This window comes from Homarus americanus, unplaced genomic scaffold (assembly GCF_018991925.1).
Source record: "Homarus americanus isolate GMGI-L3 unplaced genomic scaffold, GMGI_Hamer_2.0 scaffold36267, whole genome shotgun sequence".
Classification (NCBI taxonomy): Eukaryota; Metazoa; Arthropoda; class Malacostraca; order Decapoda; family Nephropidae; genus Homarus; species Homarus americanus.
The window spans coordinates 32553-47710 of NW_024757790.1; the positions used below are offsets into that span (position 1 = coordinate 32553).

At 38.6% G+C, this 15158-nt stretch overlaps 1 protein-coding gene across 1 annotated transcript in view; it reads right to left on the bottom strand.

The window, feature by feature from the left end:
• Nucleotides 1-2348: 2348 nt before the first annotated feature.
• Nucleotides 2349-15158, bottom strand: part of LOC121857631 (mitochondrial inner membrane protease ATP23 homolog) — a 37380-nt gene continuing 24570 nt past the window's right edge. Inside the window, 4 exon segments of the mRNA XM_042353690.1 lie at nt 2349-2569; nt 2572-2614; nt 8516-8740; nt 11960-12041. Coding sequence (XP_042209624.1) covers nt 2421-2569; nt 2572-2614; nt 8516-8740; nt 11960-12041 — 499 coding nt within the window. The 3' untranslated portion in view covers nt 2349-2420.

Here is a 15158-nt window from a genome sequence, read left to right on the forward strand (position 1 = left end):
AATATTTTGACTCTGCCCTATCGTATTGAATTTGTCCCGCTAGTTAGTCCCTCAAGCTTCTAAATATTAATGTTGTTTTTCATATGACTCAACCATTACCAATATATATAAGAATAGCCCAAGTTTGAATAAATGGAAGTGTTTATTGTATTCCATGTAGCAAATGTAATGTAATTATGTAGGTCAGACAGGAAAAACACTGCAGCTCAGAATCAAACAACATAAGTATAATATCAGAACTGCATCTGAAAGCAGTGCCTGTTTATTCATGTTAGAATAATAATCACCCCATTGCTTGGGGAAAAAAGCTAGAAGTATTCAAATCATCTTTGTGTCACAGAAAGACTTCTGGTGGAAGCTAGTTTGATTAAGGAATTAAAATCAATAAACCTTAGTGATGGTCAGTTCAAAACTGATATGTTACATAAATTTATTTGTCAGTGGCCCAAGGTTAAAAATGCTTTGAAAACCTTTGATCTGATGTATAATAGTTATTTTAGGGTCCTTATTTTTGACCTGACCTGACTAGTCACGTCACCACCCTTCTCTTGCAGTGTGTTAGGGGGATTAGTGGATGTCATCATTATGACCTGGAACCTCATGTTTTAGGTCACCCTGTATATTTAGGTTCTCTCTGTCCATGTAATCCAGTTGTTTCTGAAGATGTCTTGAATAAAGACTAAAGCTAAGGTACCTTTTCCATTTTTCCTGCAGGATTTTAACACACACACACACACACACACACACACACACACACACACACACACACACACACACACACACACACACACACACACACACACACACACACACACACACACACACACACACACACACACACACACACACACACACACACACACACACACACACACACACACACACACACACACACACACACACACACACACACACACACACACACACACACACACACACACACACACACACACACACACACACACACACACACACACACACACACACACACACACACACACACACACACACACACACACACACACACACACACACACACACACACACACACACACACACACACACACACACACACACACACACACACACACACACACACACACACACACACACACACACACACACACACACACACACACACACACACACACACACACACACACACACACACACACACACACACACACACACACACACACACACACACACACACACACACACACACACACACACACACACACACACACACACACACACACACACACACACACACACACACACACACACACACACACACACACACACACACACACACACACACACACACACACACACACACACACACACACACACACACACACACACACACACACACACACACACACACACACACACACACACACACACACACACACACACACACACACACACACACACACACACACACACACACACACACACACACACACACACACACACACACACACACACACACACACACACACACACACACACACACACACACACACACACACACACACACACACACACACACACACACACACACACACACACACACACACACACACACACACACACACACACACACACACACACACACACACACACACACACACACACACACACACACACACACACACACACACACACACACACACACACACACACATCCACACACACACACACACACACACACACACACACACACACACACACACACACACACACACACACACACACACACACACACACACACACACACACACACACACACACACACACACACACACACACACACACACACACACACACACACACACACACACACACACACACACACACACACACACACACACACACAGGTTGACAACCCTTTATCCGAAATTCCGAAAAGCTCTGAGAACCTAAAGTTTTTTTTGTGGGGCAAACTTTTTATTTTTTTAAACAGGGATTAGCCCACCTGGGCATAGATCACTGACAGGTCTATGGAACATATTACCAGCTCAAACTATTGAATCAGGAACAGTACTGGGCTTCAAAATAGCCCTTGACAAGACTATCGAGAACAGGCCACTGGTCTCTTTCTTTCAGCATGGCCACTTTCTAGTGTGGGTGTCCATTAGTTTAATGTTGCACAGTGTTCAGATAAAAGAGTTGGCAGACATAATCACTACTGGTGTTTTCACAAAGTTGAACACTGATTGTCTATAAGTGCAAATGCACACACACACAAAGGCTGTGTAATAATAAAAAACTATTCTTTTACAGTTCTCAGTATTACGAAAACTACAATTATGATAATTTACAAGGTTTATCAAACTACAAAATATTTATAACCATTAGTTTAGTTACAATATACACATCTGGAAATATTAAAGATTATATACAAGATCCATAACCTAATCATATCCATAAGCATAGCGCTCCTTATATGCTTTATGCATGTCTAAAGAATTTCTTCGTATACGTCTTCCGATGGGTTCGAGATCATTGTAACACCTGTCAAACACTCTGTCGACCACCTCTCGTGCCTCTGCCTCACTTATTCACGAACAGCCATCACAGAGAATGCAGCCTTGTTTTTTACACATTCCTGAAATGATATGTATTTTGGTTTGTATAATCACGTATTTAATCTTTTATGATAAATATAGTGATCCCTCGGTTAACAAGGTTTTGGTTAATGATTTACCTTCCACAAGATTCTTAACTTCGGTTAACGAGCAATCCTTATTAATCTAACTTTTGTGCTCCAACTCAAATATATATTTTTCAGATTTGTGTCCACCAGCTGTAGTATTAGTCCGCCAATACAGTAATCGGTTTAGGGCTTAAATTCCTTACTATTTTAGTAAATATAAAGAAGGTTATACTATTCAATAATTTTAAAAGTTTAATATTAAATTTTTTAGTCATTTTAACAATTATTGAACATAATTGAAGGGAGGGAAACTAGTTTCATGAGCGCCATCCAGCCTGGCAACACACCAAACAGGCGCCAGTCACTCTGTCTTTTCAGTGGAGGTAACATCTTGCTTGAGACTCTCCAACTAAACACTTTTTTTCTGTGTTTCCAAGCAAATTATTGGTCATTTTGAAATTTATTTTACATATTGACAATATATAATGTAGTGCAGTGTTAATTTAAAGAAAATAATCTTGAATTACACCAAGAGAACTAAAATTTTATGGGTGAAATGGCACCATGGGGTGACTTCTCTTCCACCCAATGCCTTCTTTTCTCTTTCTCCTCCACCCCCATTCTAATTCCCATCATCATCATAATCCAGGAGCTCTACATACACACCTCAAAGTGAGTGTATTTACCTTGTTGAATTTAGGCAATTTGGTGAGCTGGAACCAATTACCTAAAACCCATTGAAACAATGGTTTCGATTAACGAGTTTTTTGGTTAACGAGCAACCTGCTGGAACGAATTGTGCTTGTTAACCGAGGGACCACTGTATTTAAAAATGTCAAACATCTTCTCTGAAGTGCTAGTGCCTTGAAATCATTTGCATTTTGATAGTTCATATTTAACATTATTTTAGATAATAACAGGTCTGCTCACCAATTGTGAACACATTTAGTTTGATTTTCTTTGAACCACTCAGCTAATAGTATAGAGGAAGTATGAAGGAGGACGGGTGGGGCAGTACAGACATTCCAATGAACCTTTCCCTTCAGACTACAGCATTCATCATAAACTTCTATTTGTGTTAGAGAGATGAATTTGATACCATAATGATCCTGATTAAATTCTCTCAAGACATTCACAATATAATATCTGTTACCGCAAGCAGTAATGAGTAGGATGACACATAAACAAACTGAAGGGTCAAGACGTACCTGGTGCTCCTCTCGGAGCAGCCAGGTCAACTGTTAAGTTGGCCCATACCAACCCCTTCCTGAACCCTCCTCCCCACCGGAATATCAACAAGTTCTCGCCAGAAGTTACAATTTCATAGGAAAGGGAACCAGTAACAGAGGTGAGCAGTGGTGAACAGTGGTGAACAGTGCCTGTCAGTGAGAACAGCTCAACAGTAACAGTCGACCTGTTAAACTTCACAGTGAGGTCCCAGGTACCCAGTGATAACGCCCGTGAGACCTAACAACAACCAGCGATGTTAATCCGCTCACGATAGGAAGGCCTAAGACCAAACCTCACTCATATAACACCATCTGTGAGGAAGTACTACACCACATGTCCCTCATAACACCATATGTGAGGAATTACTACACAACGTCAAGTCCCATCACACCATCTGTAGGGAATACTACACCACGGAGGTCCCTCATAACACCATCTGTGAGGGAATTTACACCACGCCAGGCCCTTCATAACACTATCTGTGAGGGAATTACTACACCACGTGATGCCCCTCATAACACCATCTGTAAGGGAGTTACTACACCACGTGAGGCCCCTCAGAAGACCATCTGTGAGGTAATTACTACACCACGTGAGGTCCTTCATAACACCATCTGTGAGGTAATTACTACACCACGTGAGGTCCCTCATGACACCATCTGTGAGGGAATTACTACACCACCCGAGGCCCCTCATAACACCATCTGCGAGGGAATTACTATACCACGCCAGGTCCCTCATAACACCATCTGAGGGAACTACTACACCACGTGAGTTCCTCCTAACACCATCTGGGAGGGAGTTACTACACTACGAGTTTGCAGTTCAACACCTACATTAATCTGTATGTTCACTGTATGTTCCTTTACCTTTCTCTAATGAAGGCTTTTGTTAAACCACCAATGTATGTAATAAGTCATTTATGTCCAATGTATATTTTCAGCCTTCGGGTTGCAGAATTTTTTTCAATAAACCGTTAATTATTATTATTATTATTATTAAGTCATGTCATGTTTATTGGGTGTGCCTGCCCGTATACAGTACTGTATATAGTGTTGAGATGGTGGAGATGGAGAGACCCAGAGGAGGTTGAGGTGATGGGTGGTAGTAAGGGGAGCTTGCTTGTGTATAAGCACCTGACCCAGCAAATTCGGCCAGCCAGGGCTGGGCATGTGACGCTGGGCAGGGACTGGCACTGTAGCTATCCCCATCATAGAGGCAACACCTAACCTGTATCTCTTGAGACTTTCAACACATACGTTTAATTGGTACTTAAGTTTACACAGGTAGACTGTGTCCATTGCATCGGTTATCATTGTGACAACATAGAAATATGGCAAATTAAGTACTCATTATAAGTGTTATGATTAGACTTATTACATAGCTATGATTGTTATGTGAATATATATTGGATTAAGCATTTATGAATGATTGCCTATGTATGATATATCTGAAATACTAAAATGAATTGTATTCAACAGGTTTGACCGAATTATAACATTCGAGTTTAACGTGAAGAGTCTGATTAACCTTTAAACGCCCGGATGGCGCTTACAATATCCTTAAATGATAAGCTGAATAGTAAGGTAATAATAAGTATTTTACTACACAGTGGTCCCTCGGTTAACGAGCACAATTCGTTCTAGAAGGTTGCTAGGTTGCTCGTTAACTGAAAAACTTGTTAACCGAAACCATTGTTTCAATGGGTTTTGGGGTAATTGGTTCCAGCTCACCGAAAATTGCTTAAATTCAACAAAAAAAGTAGAAAAGTACACTCACTTTGAGGTGTGTATGTAGAAGGCTCCTGGATGATGATGATGATGGGAATTAGAATGGGGGTGGAGAAGGAAAAAGAGAAGGCAATGGGGTAGAAGAGAAGTCACCCCATGGCGCCATTTCACCCATAAATTTTAGTTCTCTTGGTGTAATTCAAGATTATTTTCTTTAAATCAACACTGCACTGCATTATATATTGTCAATATGTAAAATAAATTTCAAAATGACCAATAATTTGCTTGGAAACACAGAAAAAAGTGTTTAGTTGAAGAATCTCAAGCAAGATGTTACCTCCACTGAAAAGACAGAGAGACTGGCGCCTATTTGGTGTGTTGCCAGGCTGGATGGCGCGCATAAAACTAGTTCCCTGTACTTCAATTATGTTCAATAATTGTCACAACGACTAAAAAATTTAATATTAAACTTTTAAAATTATTGAATAGTATAAACTTTTTGATATTTACTGAAATGGTAATGAATACAGGTTGACAACCCTTTATCCGAAATCCTTGGGGCCAGAGGCATGTCGGTTTTTGGAATTTTTCGGTTTTCAGAATGGTTAGGTTATTTTTTGTGTGTGTATTAGCCCACCCGGGCATGGATCACTGACCCACATTGGGGCTTCGGGGTCGAAAATATAATAACAATTATAATAATAATAATTCATAGGTCTAGGTCGTGTTTCTCACTTTTGATCTTTTTTTCATTCTTATTTCTTTACTGTATTATTATTTTACTATTACAGTATTATTGTTATTATTATTATTATTATTAATTTTATTATATATTTTATTATTATTATTATTAATTGTAATCATTATTATTTTATTTTGGAGTATTTTTATTAAAATTTTTATTTACTATGAATAATTATTATTATTATTATTATTATTATTATTATTACTATTACATTTTCGCCCCCCAGGCCCCGATGTGGGTCAGTGATCTATGCCTGGGTGGGCTAATAATCCCTGTTAAAAAAAAAAAAAAGTTTTGCCCCACAAAAAAACTTTCGGTTTTTAGAGCTTTTCGGTTTTCGGAATTTCGGATAAAGGGTTGTCAACCTGTATAAGCCCTAGAACCAATTACTGTATTGGCGGACTAATACTACAGCTGGTGGACCGCCAAATGCAAGAGAAAACATGTTGAGGTCGGCTCGTAAGAAACTCGTTAATCGAGGGATTGCTTGTTAACTGAAGTTAAGAATCTTATGGAAGGTAACTCGTTAACCGAAATCTCGTTAACCGAGGCGCTCGTTAACCGAGGGACCACTGAATATGAAGGGTACTGGTATTAATAAGCTCAAATTATTAGTTTATATCCCCAAGTCTCTATGTCAGGAACTAAACAAAGAATTTATTTGAAATACAGTAAAATCTCGATAATACGTGTAGATACTTTACTTGGAGTCTGCTCGTATAGCGAAAACTCATGTAATGGAGGGAATAAATACATGGGGGAAATAAGGATGTGTTCCCGAGCACCGAGTATAGCGATGACAGTAAATAAATGGGATTCAGTGCGAGCGGACAAACTGGGATAGCAGCTTCAAACACTGGGGAAGGAAGAGGGTGACTGGGAGGTAGGGGAGGGGTGCACGGCCTGGCTTAGTGGCTCACAAACACGTCTCTGCCCATCTGTCTGGGGGAGGACGGTAGGGGAGGCCTGATAAAAACAGCTTTGTTGTCTCCCTTATATCAGTGTGTATTATTATTAGTAGTAGTAATATCTCCATTAGCTGGAATCCCTCTAAACCGGAAATCTCCATTAGCTGGAATTTAAATTAGCTCAGAATTTTTCCAGAACAGTTTTCTCACTCCATATTTTAAAATGTTATGTAATGTACTGTAACGTTGAAGAGATACAACTTTTCTCATTTATACTTATCACAGTCTCCCTAAATATACTTTAGGTTTCGTGTTTATTCAAGACATCTTCCGGTCATGAGACCCATTAATCCCCCACCCTACCTCCACCTGACATTGTGTCAGGTCAGGTCAGTTACATAAGACCCACTAATCCCCCACAGCTCCATGCGAGTGGAAAATACCAGTCTTTGCTGTAACACACAGCTTCATTCACACCTATATCACCTATATTTTGAAGTTTCAAATATATTTATTTAACAAAAGTTTTAGATAAATTATTCTGGATTATTATAATAAAGAAATGGAGTTTCTAATTTAATTATAACTGCATTTATGGACTACAGTATACAGTAGTTTAGAGTCAAGGGAAACATCCCCAGCACCCAGAAACATTCTGGGAAAGTGGTCTAGTGTGTGTCTGTGCAAAGATGTCCAGTTTAGACACTCGAAAACTTTTCCCAGTAACCGGAATAGATTCCGGGGATAATAATTTTTCCAGGTTTGAGAAAGTCGCCTGGTTAGCCAGAAATCTCTCATTCCCGGGAGTGCTCTGCACCAATTGTATTACTATTATAAATCTAGTACCTTATGTTCATTTCATATTTTGGGAGGCCTTCATACAACTGCACCATGATTAATTCAGCACTGGGATAAAGGCTGTACTGTATTGTACTGTACTGCATGTACTAGAACTGAGGAGGATGAACACCCATGAAGCAGCACTGCAGATGAATGACAGGAGGCCTTGGTTTTGAATAGTTCAAGAGGATGTTACAACAATTAGATTGAATGAATGACAACAGAGGAAAAGGAAATCTGTGTTTGCTCTTGGTTCTGGCTACCCTACAGCACAAATGGAACACACTGGAAAAATTAAAATAATTAATGTGGCAAAGGTTTGACTTGAATGCCATCATGCAGAAGTGATAAAGAGACTGACATATAATCTTATTGGTACAGTACTTATTGTCTATCTTACCTGGTGAGCTTTGGCAATTTTAATAGGCGAAGCGTCACCCTGAGAAAATGCGGAGAGAAAGGAGCAGTGGGCCAGGTTGGCAGCTCTTATCTCGGTGCAGGCTAAGTGCTCCAGGTTTTTGAAGTCAAGTTTATTGCGGCAGTAATCAAACATGTGTATCAGCTCATGGGTCAACACTCCCTGGGTCATACCTTCTGATCTCGTCACATTCTGACAGATCACAACCTGTCCAGAAATCAATCAATTATTATTCATGTTAAAACTATTATGTACAGGATAACAATATTCACCTAAGACACAACACTGGAAACTAAGACCAACAATAAAATAGTCTACAAGAACAAATAATATGTATTATGCTGCATTAACTCCGTACCAAGCTCATTTATTCAGGTTTCAGCGATCCACATTTCCTCATATAAACCTCATCATCATCATCATCATCATCTAATGTATGTTTGACTCAAATACCGTATATAGCACGAGTTCTTAAGACCAAATTCTTTGGTAAAAAGTTGGGGTCGACCTCTATACGGGTAACAGTTTCGTTAGGTTGAAAAATATTTACCAGTAACTACCAGTAAACAATGGAAACGATGCACCAACGCACCACCCGCTGTGAGTGTCGGTACAGTTGCCAGGGCAGATCTCTTGCGTCATCATAGCAAGCCCAAAGTAGCCAAATGCATGGTATGGTAGCACAGAACGATGCAAAACATAAAGTATTCATTTTTAAAAGTTTATTAAATTTGAAACAAAAGAAAAATACGATACCTTATTTATAAATATTTTCATTAAAATATTACATCACAAGTATATTTTACCTTAACTGTGCCTGAATGAATATATTCTCAGAAATAAATATGGAAATGTAATATTTTTGCTGAAATGACGTATGTATTACAGTGGAAAGTGGGATAAAATTGTGACGAAAACAATGACTTTTACTTTCTTTCGTCGTTCAAAAGATTTTGCCATAATCGCTTTTCGAATGGTTTTCAGTTAAAAAACTGTTGTATTACGATAATATTCTATCCTAATTGACTTGAATAAATACTACGATACCATATTTCTGAATATTTTCATTAAAATCCATCAAAATCATTTTCCTTGTCATCATCTGCAGCACCAAACAGCTCCTCCCAGTCCTCTCCTTGAACAGCATCGTCATATGGATCAACACCATCATCAGCCATAGGTTCATCAATATCTTCATCCTCATTCACGCTCTCATTAGCCTCATAATCCCACAACAAGTCGTCTTCTGTTCCATCAAGAGCATTCGAAATCCCACATTTCTTAAAAGATTTCACCACAATTTCTGGTCTGATTGCATCCCAGGCCTCTACAATCCATTCACGTAATGTTGCTAGTGATGGAGCTTGGATGTTGCCTCCATTTGTGTATGTCTTATCGCCTTCTATCATCCAGTTGTTCCACTTCACTCTTACCACATCTTTAAATGTTTTTTTTATGGAAACATCCAGTGGTTGGACAAGACTTGTTAATCCACCAGGAATCACAGCTGTATCAGTGTTTTCCTTCCTAATCCCAGCAGTAACACTGTCAACAAGATGTGACCGAAACATATCCCACACAATAAGACTTTTTTCTTTGCGCAGTCCCCCTGGTCTAAAGTTCCAGACTTTTTTAAGCCATATTTGTATACCGCTTTCATCCATCCATCCTTTCTCGTGCACATGGATGATTAAAAAAATGCTGTCTGACTTGCAACACTGTTGGTAGGGTCAGGTGGTTCTAACGGCACCTGCCAGGACCCGGTAATCAAATTTATAACAGTGTCTAACCTCAATTACTGTAGTTTATCTGATGTAGGCAATATGAAGTAAAAAATACCAGTTAAAGTGAGAAATTGGAAGAGAATAAACAAGAAAGATGTTGGGCTATTTTTGGTAGGGCTGAGGGAGAGAGTACCAGCTGTTTGGTCTTTTTTGGCGGGAGAGTCACGCAAATAACCGTAGTACTGGTATTTGTTTGGTGTCTTCTGTATTTTTAAAAATGAATACTTGTAAATTAAAAGTACCGTAACATTGTATTATATACAAACTTGTCATATTTCTGGAAAATAAGAAGCAAGAAAATAAGAATATACCGGTAAACACAATTTCAACGTACGCTAAAATTAAAAACTGCTTAAGAAGGGCCGATGCAAACACAAAGCCTCCGCGACCAGGGCTCTGCCGTATCAGCTAGACGGTACACGTGTTTTTCGAATCGTTTTCAGTTCAAAAACTGTTACATCACAAGTGAATTAGGATAGAATATTATTGTAATGCAACAGTTTTTAACTGAAAACCATTTGAAAAGCGATTACGGTAACATCTTTTCAACGAAAGAAAGCGAAAGTAATTGTTTTTGTCACGATTTTATCCCACTTTCCACTATAATACGTACCTCATTTCAGCAAAAATATTACATTTCCATATTCTCAGAAATAAATAGTAGTTTTGCTAAAACGTAATGTATTTCAATGTAAATTAGGATAAACTACATGACGAAAACAAGACTTTACCAAACCTTCCGATGTTCAAGATTTGTTACTCGTTTTTTTAATAGTTTTCAGTTAAAATACTGTTATATTAGTGATATTCTATTCATACTGTGGTTGATATAATACATTCACGGAAATGTAATATTTTTTGCTGAAATGACGTACGTATTACAGTGGAAAGTGGGATAAAATTGTGACGAAAACAATGGCTTTTGCTTTCTTTCGTTCAAAATATGTTACCGTAATCGCTTTTCAAATGGTTTTCAGTTAAAAAACTATTGTATTACAATAATATTCCCTCCTAATTGACTTGAATAAATACTTGAATGGAAATATACAATATTTTTGTTGAAACTACCCGCGTTTCAGTGTAAAGTGTCGTAATAATAAATGGTAAACAAGTTTATAGGACGTAGTGTTTTTCTGAAGGTTTTGTTGTTCCTTTACCCTCAAAAACTTGGGTCGACCTATAAACGAGGAATATCATAAATTAACGATTTCTTGGTAAAAAAATCAGGGTCGACCTATATACGAAGGGGGGTTATAGACGAGTATATACGGTATCTAAATCCTCAGCTGATCGCTATCTCTAAAATAACTTAATGTCAATCACAAAGTAATAATCATAACTCAGAGGCAGAAATGTCTACAAGTGGTGACCCAGACACTGTTGGGATATTTTAGTGGAAACAGTTATTCCTTACAAAACTACTTATTTCAACTTTGTTCTGCTTCACATTAAACAACCACTTTCTCACAAATGAAAAGTGCTTCAGACACCATTCAACCCATCAACTTAATTCCTTTTTGGCACTTGAACACAAAAGTAGGCAGGCATGCACATAAAGCGGGCATCCACACATACACACACTAAACAAAAACAAGAGACCATCAACATAATAACACTGGTTTGGTTAATTACAAGAACTCACTTGGTTCAGCTCAGAATCATAGCCTCCACTGACAGACACATCGCACACTTCACAGGAGATGTGTCGTGTGAGATCCACTTCACTGAAAATCATCAATATGATACAGTAGAGTATATAACTCAATAAGCTTTGATCACACCATACTGTAAATAGTTTACGAATACACAAGTATCAAAATCATCAATACAGTATAGTTATGCATCTTTTTACCCGAATAACTACTTACACTTGATTAACCAGACAGAAAAAATAACAGAACATCAAATGGTTTCGCCACTCCTCCACCACCAATTACAGCTGCTCCCCAACTTACGACGGGGTTAGGGACCCAAATCCAGGTCATAAGTCGGGGAGGAGCTGTACTGTATTATACAATATATAGGATTAACAAGTTTTGTACCTGGCATTCTCTCGCTCTCTTTCTCTCTTGAAATTGTGTAATTACTTAAATCATTGGATTACTTTATTCTTTTCCTGAAATGTTTTTTCTTTAATAATAATGATAGATTATTTTACACAAAGTTTATTTTGAAATTATCAAAATACTTTACTGAAGAGAATAGCCAATGTACAATAAATCCTTCCTATTCGCAGGTTTATGATTCATGATTTCGACGATTCGCGGTAAGCAGCTGGTGGCTCGGGTGGCTAGCATGCGAGCCTTCTCCCTCAGCGCAACGAGTCACCCCACGCGGCATCTCACCCCGCTCTGCTTGCCCTCACCCAGTGCAAATTAAAGGAGGGGATGAGTGCTACCGTGGTTGGTTGGTTGTTTGGCGTAACGAATCCACAGTGCGGTACATAAGAAAGAATGTACAAGCAATTCGTGATTCTGTTCAAGCAAGTGCTAAAGTGGTGCAGGTGAAAACTGAGAAGGCTCCAGTCTTCCACATTTGAATGTAAGTACAGTACTGTGACTTAAGTTTCTCATACACAGTACAGGTATACCTATATAATAGTGCACTAGGGTATTATATAAGTTGCTATTCGCGGTTTTGCCAATTCGCGCCATTTCTTGGAACCTATCCCTCGTGAATGGCAAGGGTCTACTGTATATGAAAATATTGATAATGATTGTATAACACCTTTACAGAGTACAGTACTTTCCAATATAGGTTGGGTATCCCTTATCTGAAATGCTCTGAAATTCGAGTCTATTTCATTATATTTGTGGTAGATAATACACTGAATATGGCATATATCATAATGTTTACTAGGGTAAGTTTGCATGTGTAATGAATAAAGGCAAGACACAAGCTGCTTAGCGCCTCGGAGTCATGGTGATGCCAAACAGACGGTAGTGATTGCTTACCTTTCTGGGTCTGTAGTGTACATCTTATGATATATATTATACCCAAAATGATTAAATTATATTTCATAAAACTACCTGCAGAATACAGTACAGTAAAGCCTCGAATAACGACGGTAATGTGTCCTCCAATATTGCTGTGTAAGGTGAATCATCTTATCGTGAATCATTAATTAACCATTAAAATAAAGCAATAATAATGAGATGTGTTCCCCAGTGTGACCTTCCATATCTTTTGTGTGGCTTTTTACCCTCTTTTCCCCCAAAACAATAAAATTAATGAGAAATGCAAACTATATTCCTTAAATAATGTTTATGAATGCACCTTATACAATATAAATCAATAATAATAATATGGTCACACAAGATGAGAGGAATGCCATTGTTTACAGCCGGGAGTACGGGACGATGGTTCTACATAAGAAAAATAACAAAATAAGACCGTGTGTGGAGCTGTAGTAAAATTATGTAAAAAAATGAATACAGTCATGCGCCGGTTAACGTCCGACCAAACAACGTCCGATCGCATATACGTCCGTGCCCCCCTCCCTAGCGAACCAAAATGGATCTAGAGCGGGCACAGTAACGTATGCATCGCGTATTCTTATAGATTGTGCTGCCAGGCGTACGTTATCTAGTGAATTTAGTCAATATTGTACAGTAACAATGGACCAAGTGCACACCTGTATTGTACATGTACTAAATGATTATGGTACTAAAATTGTTATGTCTATTGCAAATATAGCATGTTTATACAGGTATTCAAATAAATTACTATCTTACAAGAATCCCTCCAATGTAAGTTTTATTCACCCAAGTCGTTTGGGTGGCAAATTATGAGAAGAGCTTAGTCACTCTTAAGTACAGTTGTACCCCGATTTATGCGGTCAATTGAACCCACAGGGTACCGCGTTAAGTGAACAACAGAACATATGGGATTAATTCCAATAGAGACTGGCCCGACCCCAAAACTCCACTTTTTGACGATACACAACTATGTTGTAGTAAAAATTTTATCTTAACTTTATGATGGTATGAACAAACAAATAATATAGAAGAGGTTAGATTAGGAAAAATAAAGGTTAAGTTAGGAAAAATAAAGGTTAGGTTAGGAAAACTAAAAGTTAGGTGTAACACTTACGTTAGTAGAAGACACACACTGCGCAACCTTACAGCGCGGCTTGCCCAGGCGGAGGGAGGCGGGAAGGAGGGAGGAGGAGGAGGGAGAGGCGAGACAGGCGGGAACAGCGGGTGGCGGGTGAGGCGAATCGAAAAATAGCGTCTCGAGCTGGACACTCTGCGCGTATATGGGTAGATGAACCGCGTTAAGTGAAAGTTCGGTTCTGGCGAGGCACCGCGTATATGAGAAATCGCGTTAAGTGAAACCGCGTAAAGCGGGGTACAACTGTAATGATAAATAAACCCGCAGGCAGGTCTTCAGCGCCAACTGTCAAATCTTATGTCAAATAAATAAACAAACAAACGCCAGACATTCTGTCACCTCACCTCCCGCCCCCTACCGCTCCCCTTCTCTTCCCACCACCCTCCTGTTCCAAGATAAAAGATTGGTGATTTCTTTATGTTTATTTTATATAATATCTCAGACTATAGTTAGGATAATATAATTTGCATTGCTGAAATCCTTGCTAGACAGAGATTAATTTGAATATAAGCTTCATATATTTTGCTCAAGATATAAAAAATGTAGTACATTAGTGTACAATACTGTAGTACATTTTATAAAAAGTTTTTCAACTGTATTTTTGGGTAGATTTACATAAATTTGTTCTTTTATTTTCATCCATTTACATGCACACACCATACTAAAAGAAACATAAAATAAATAAATGACCTTAGTGCATAGCTGGAGTGTACATGTACAGTGGCCCC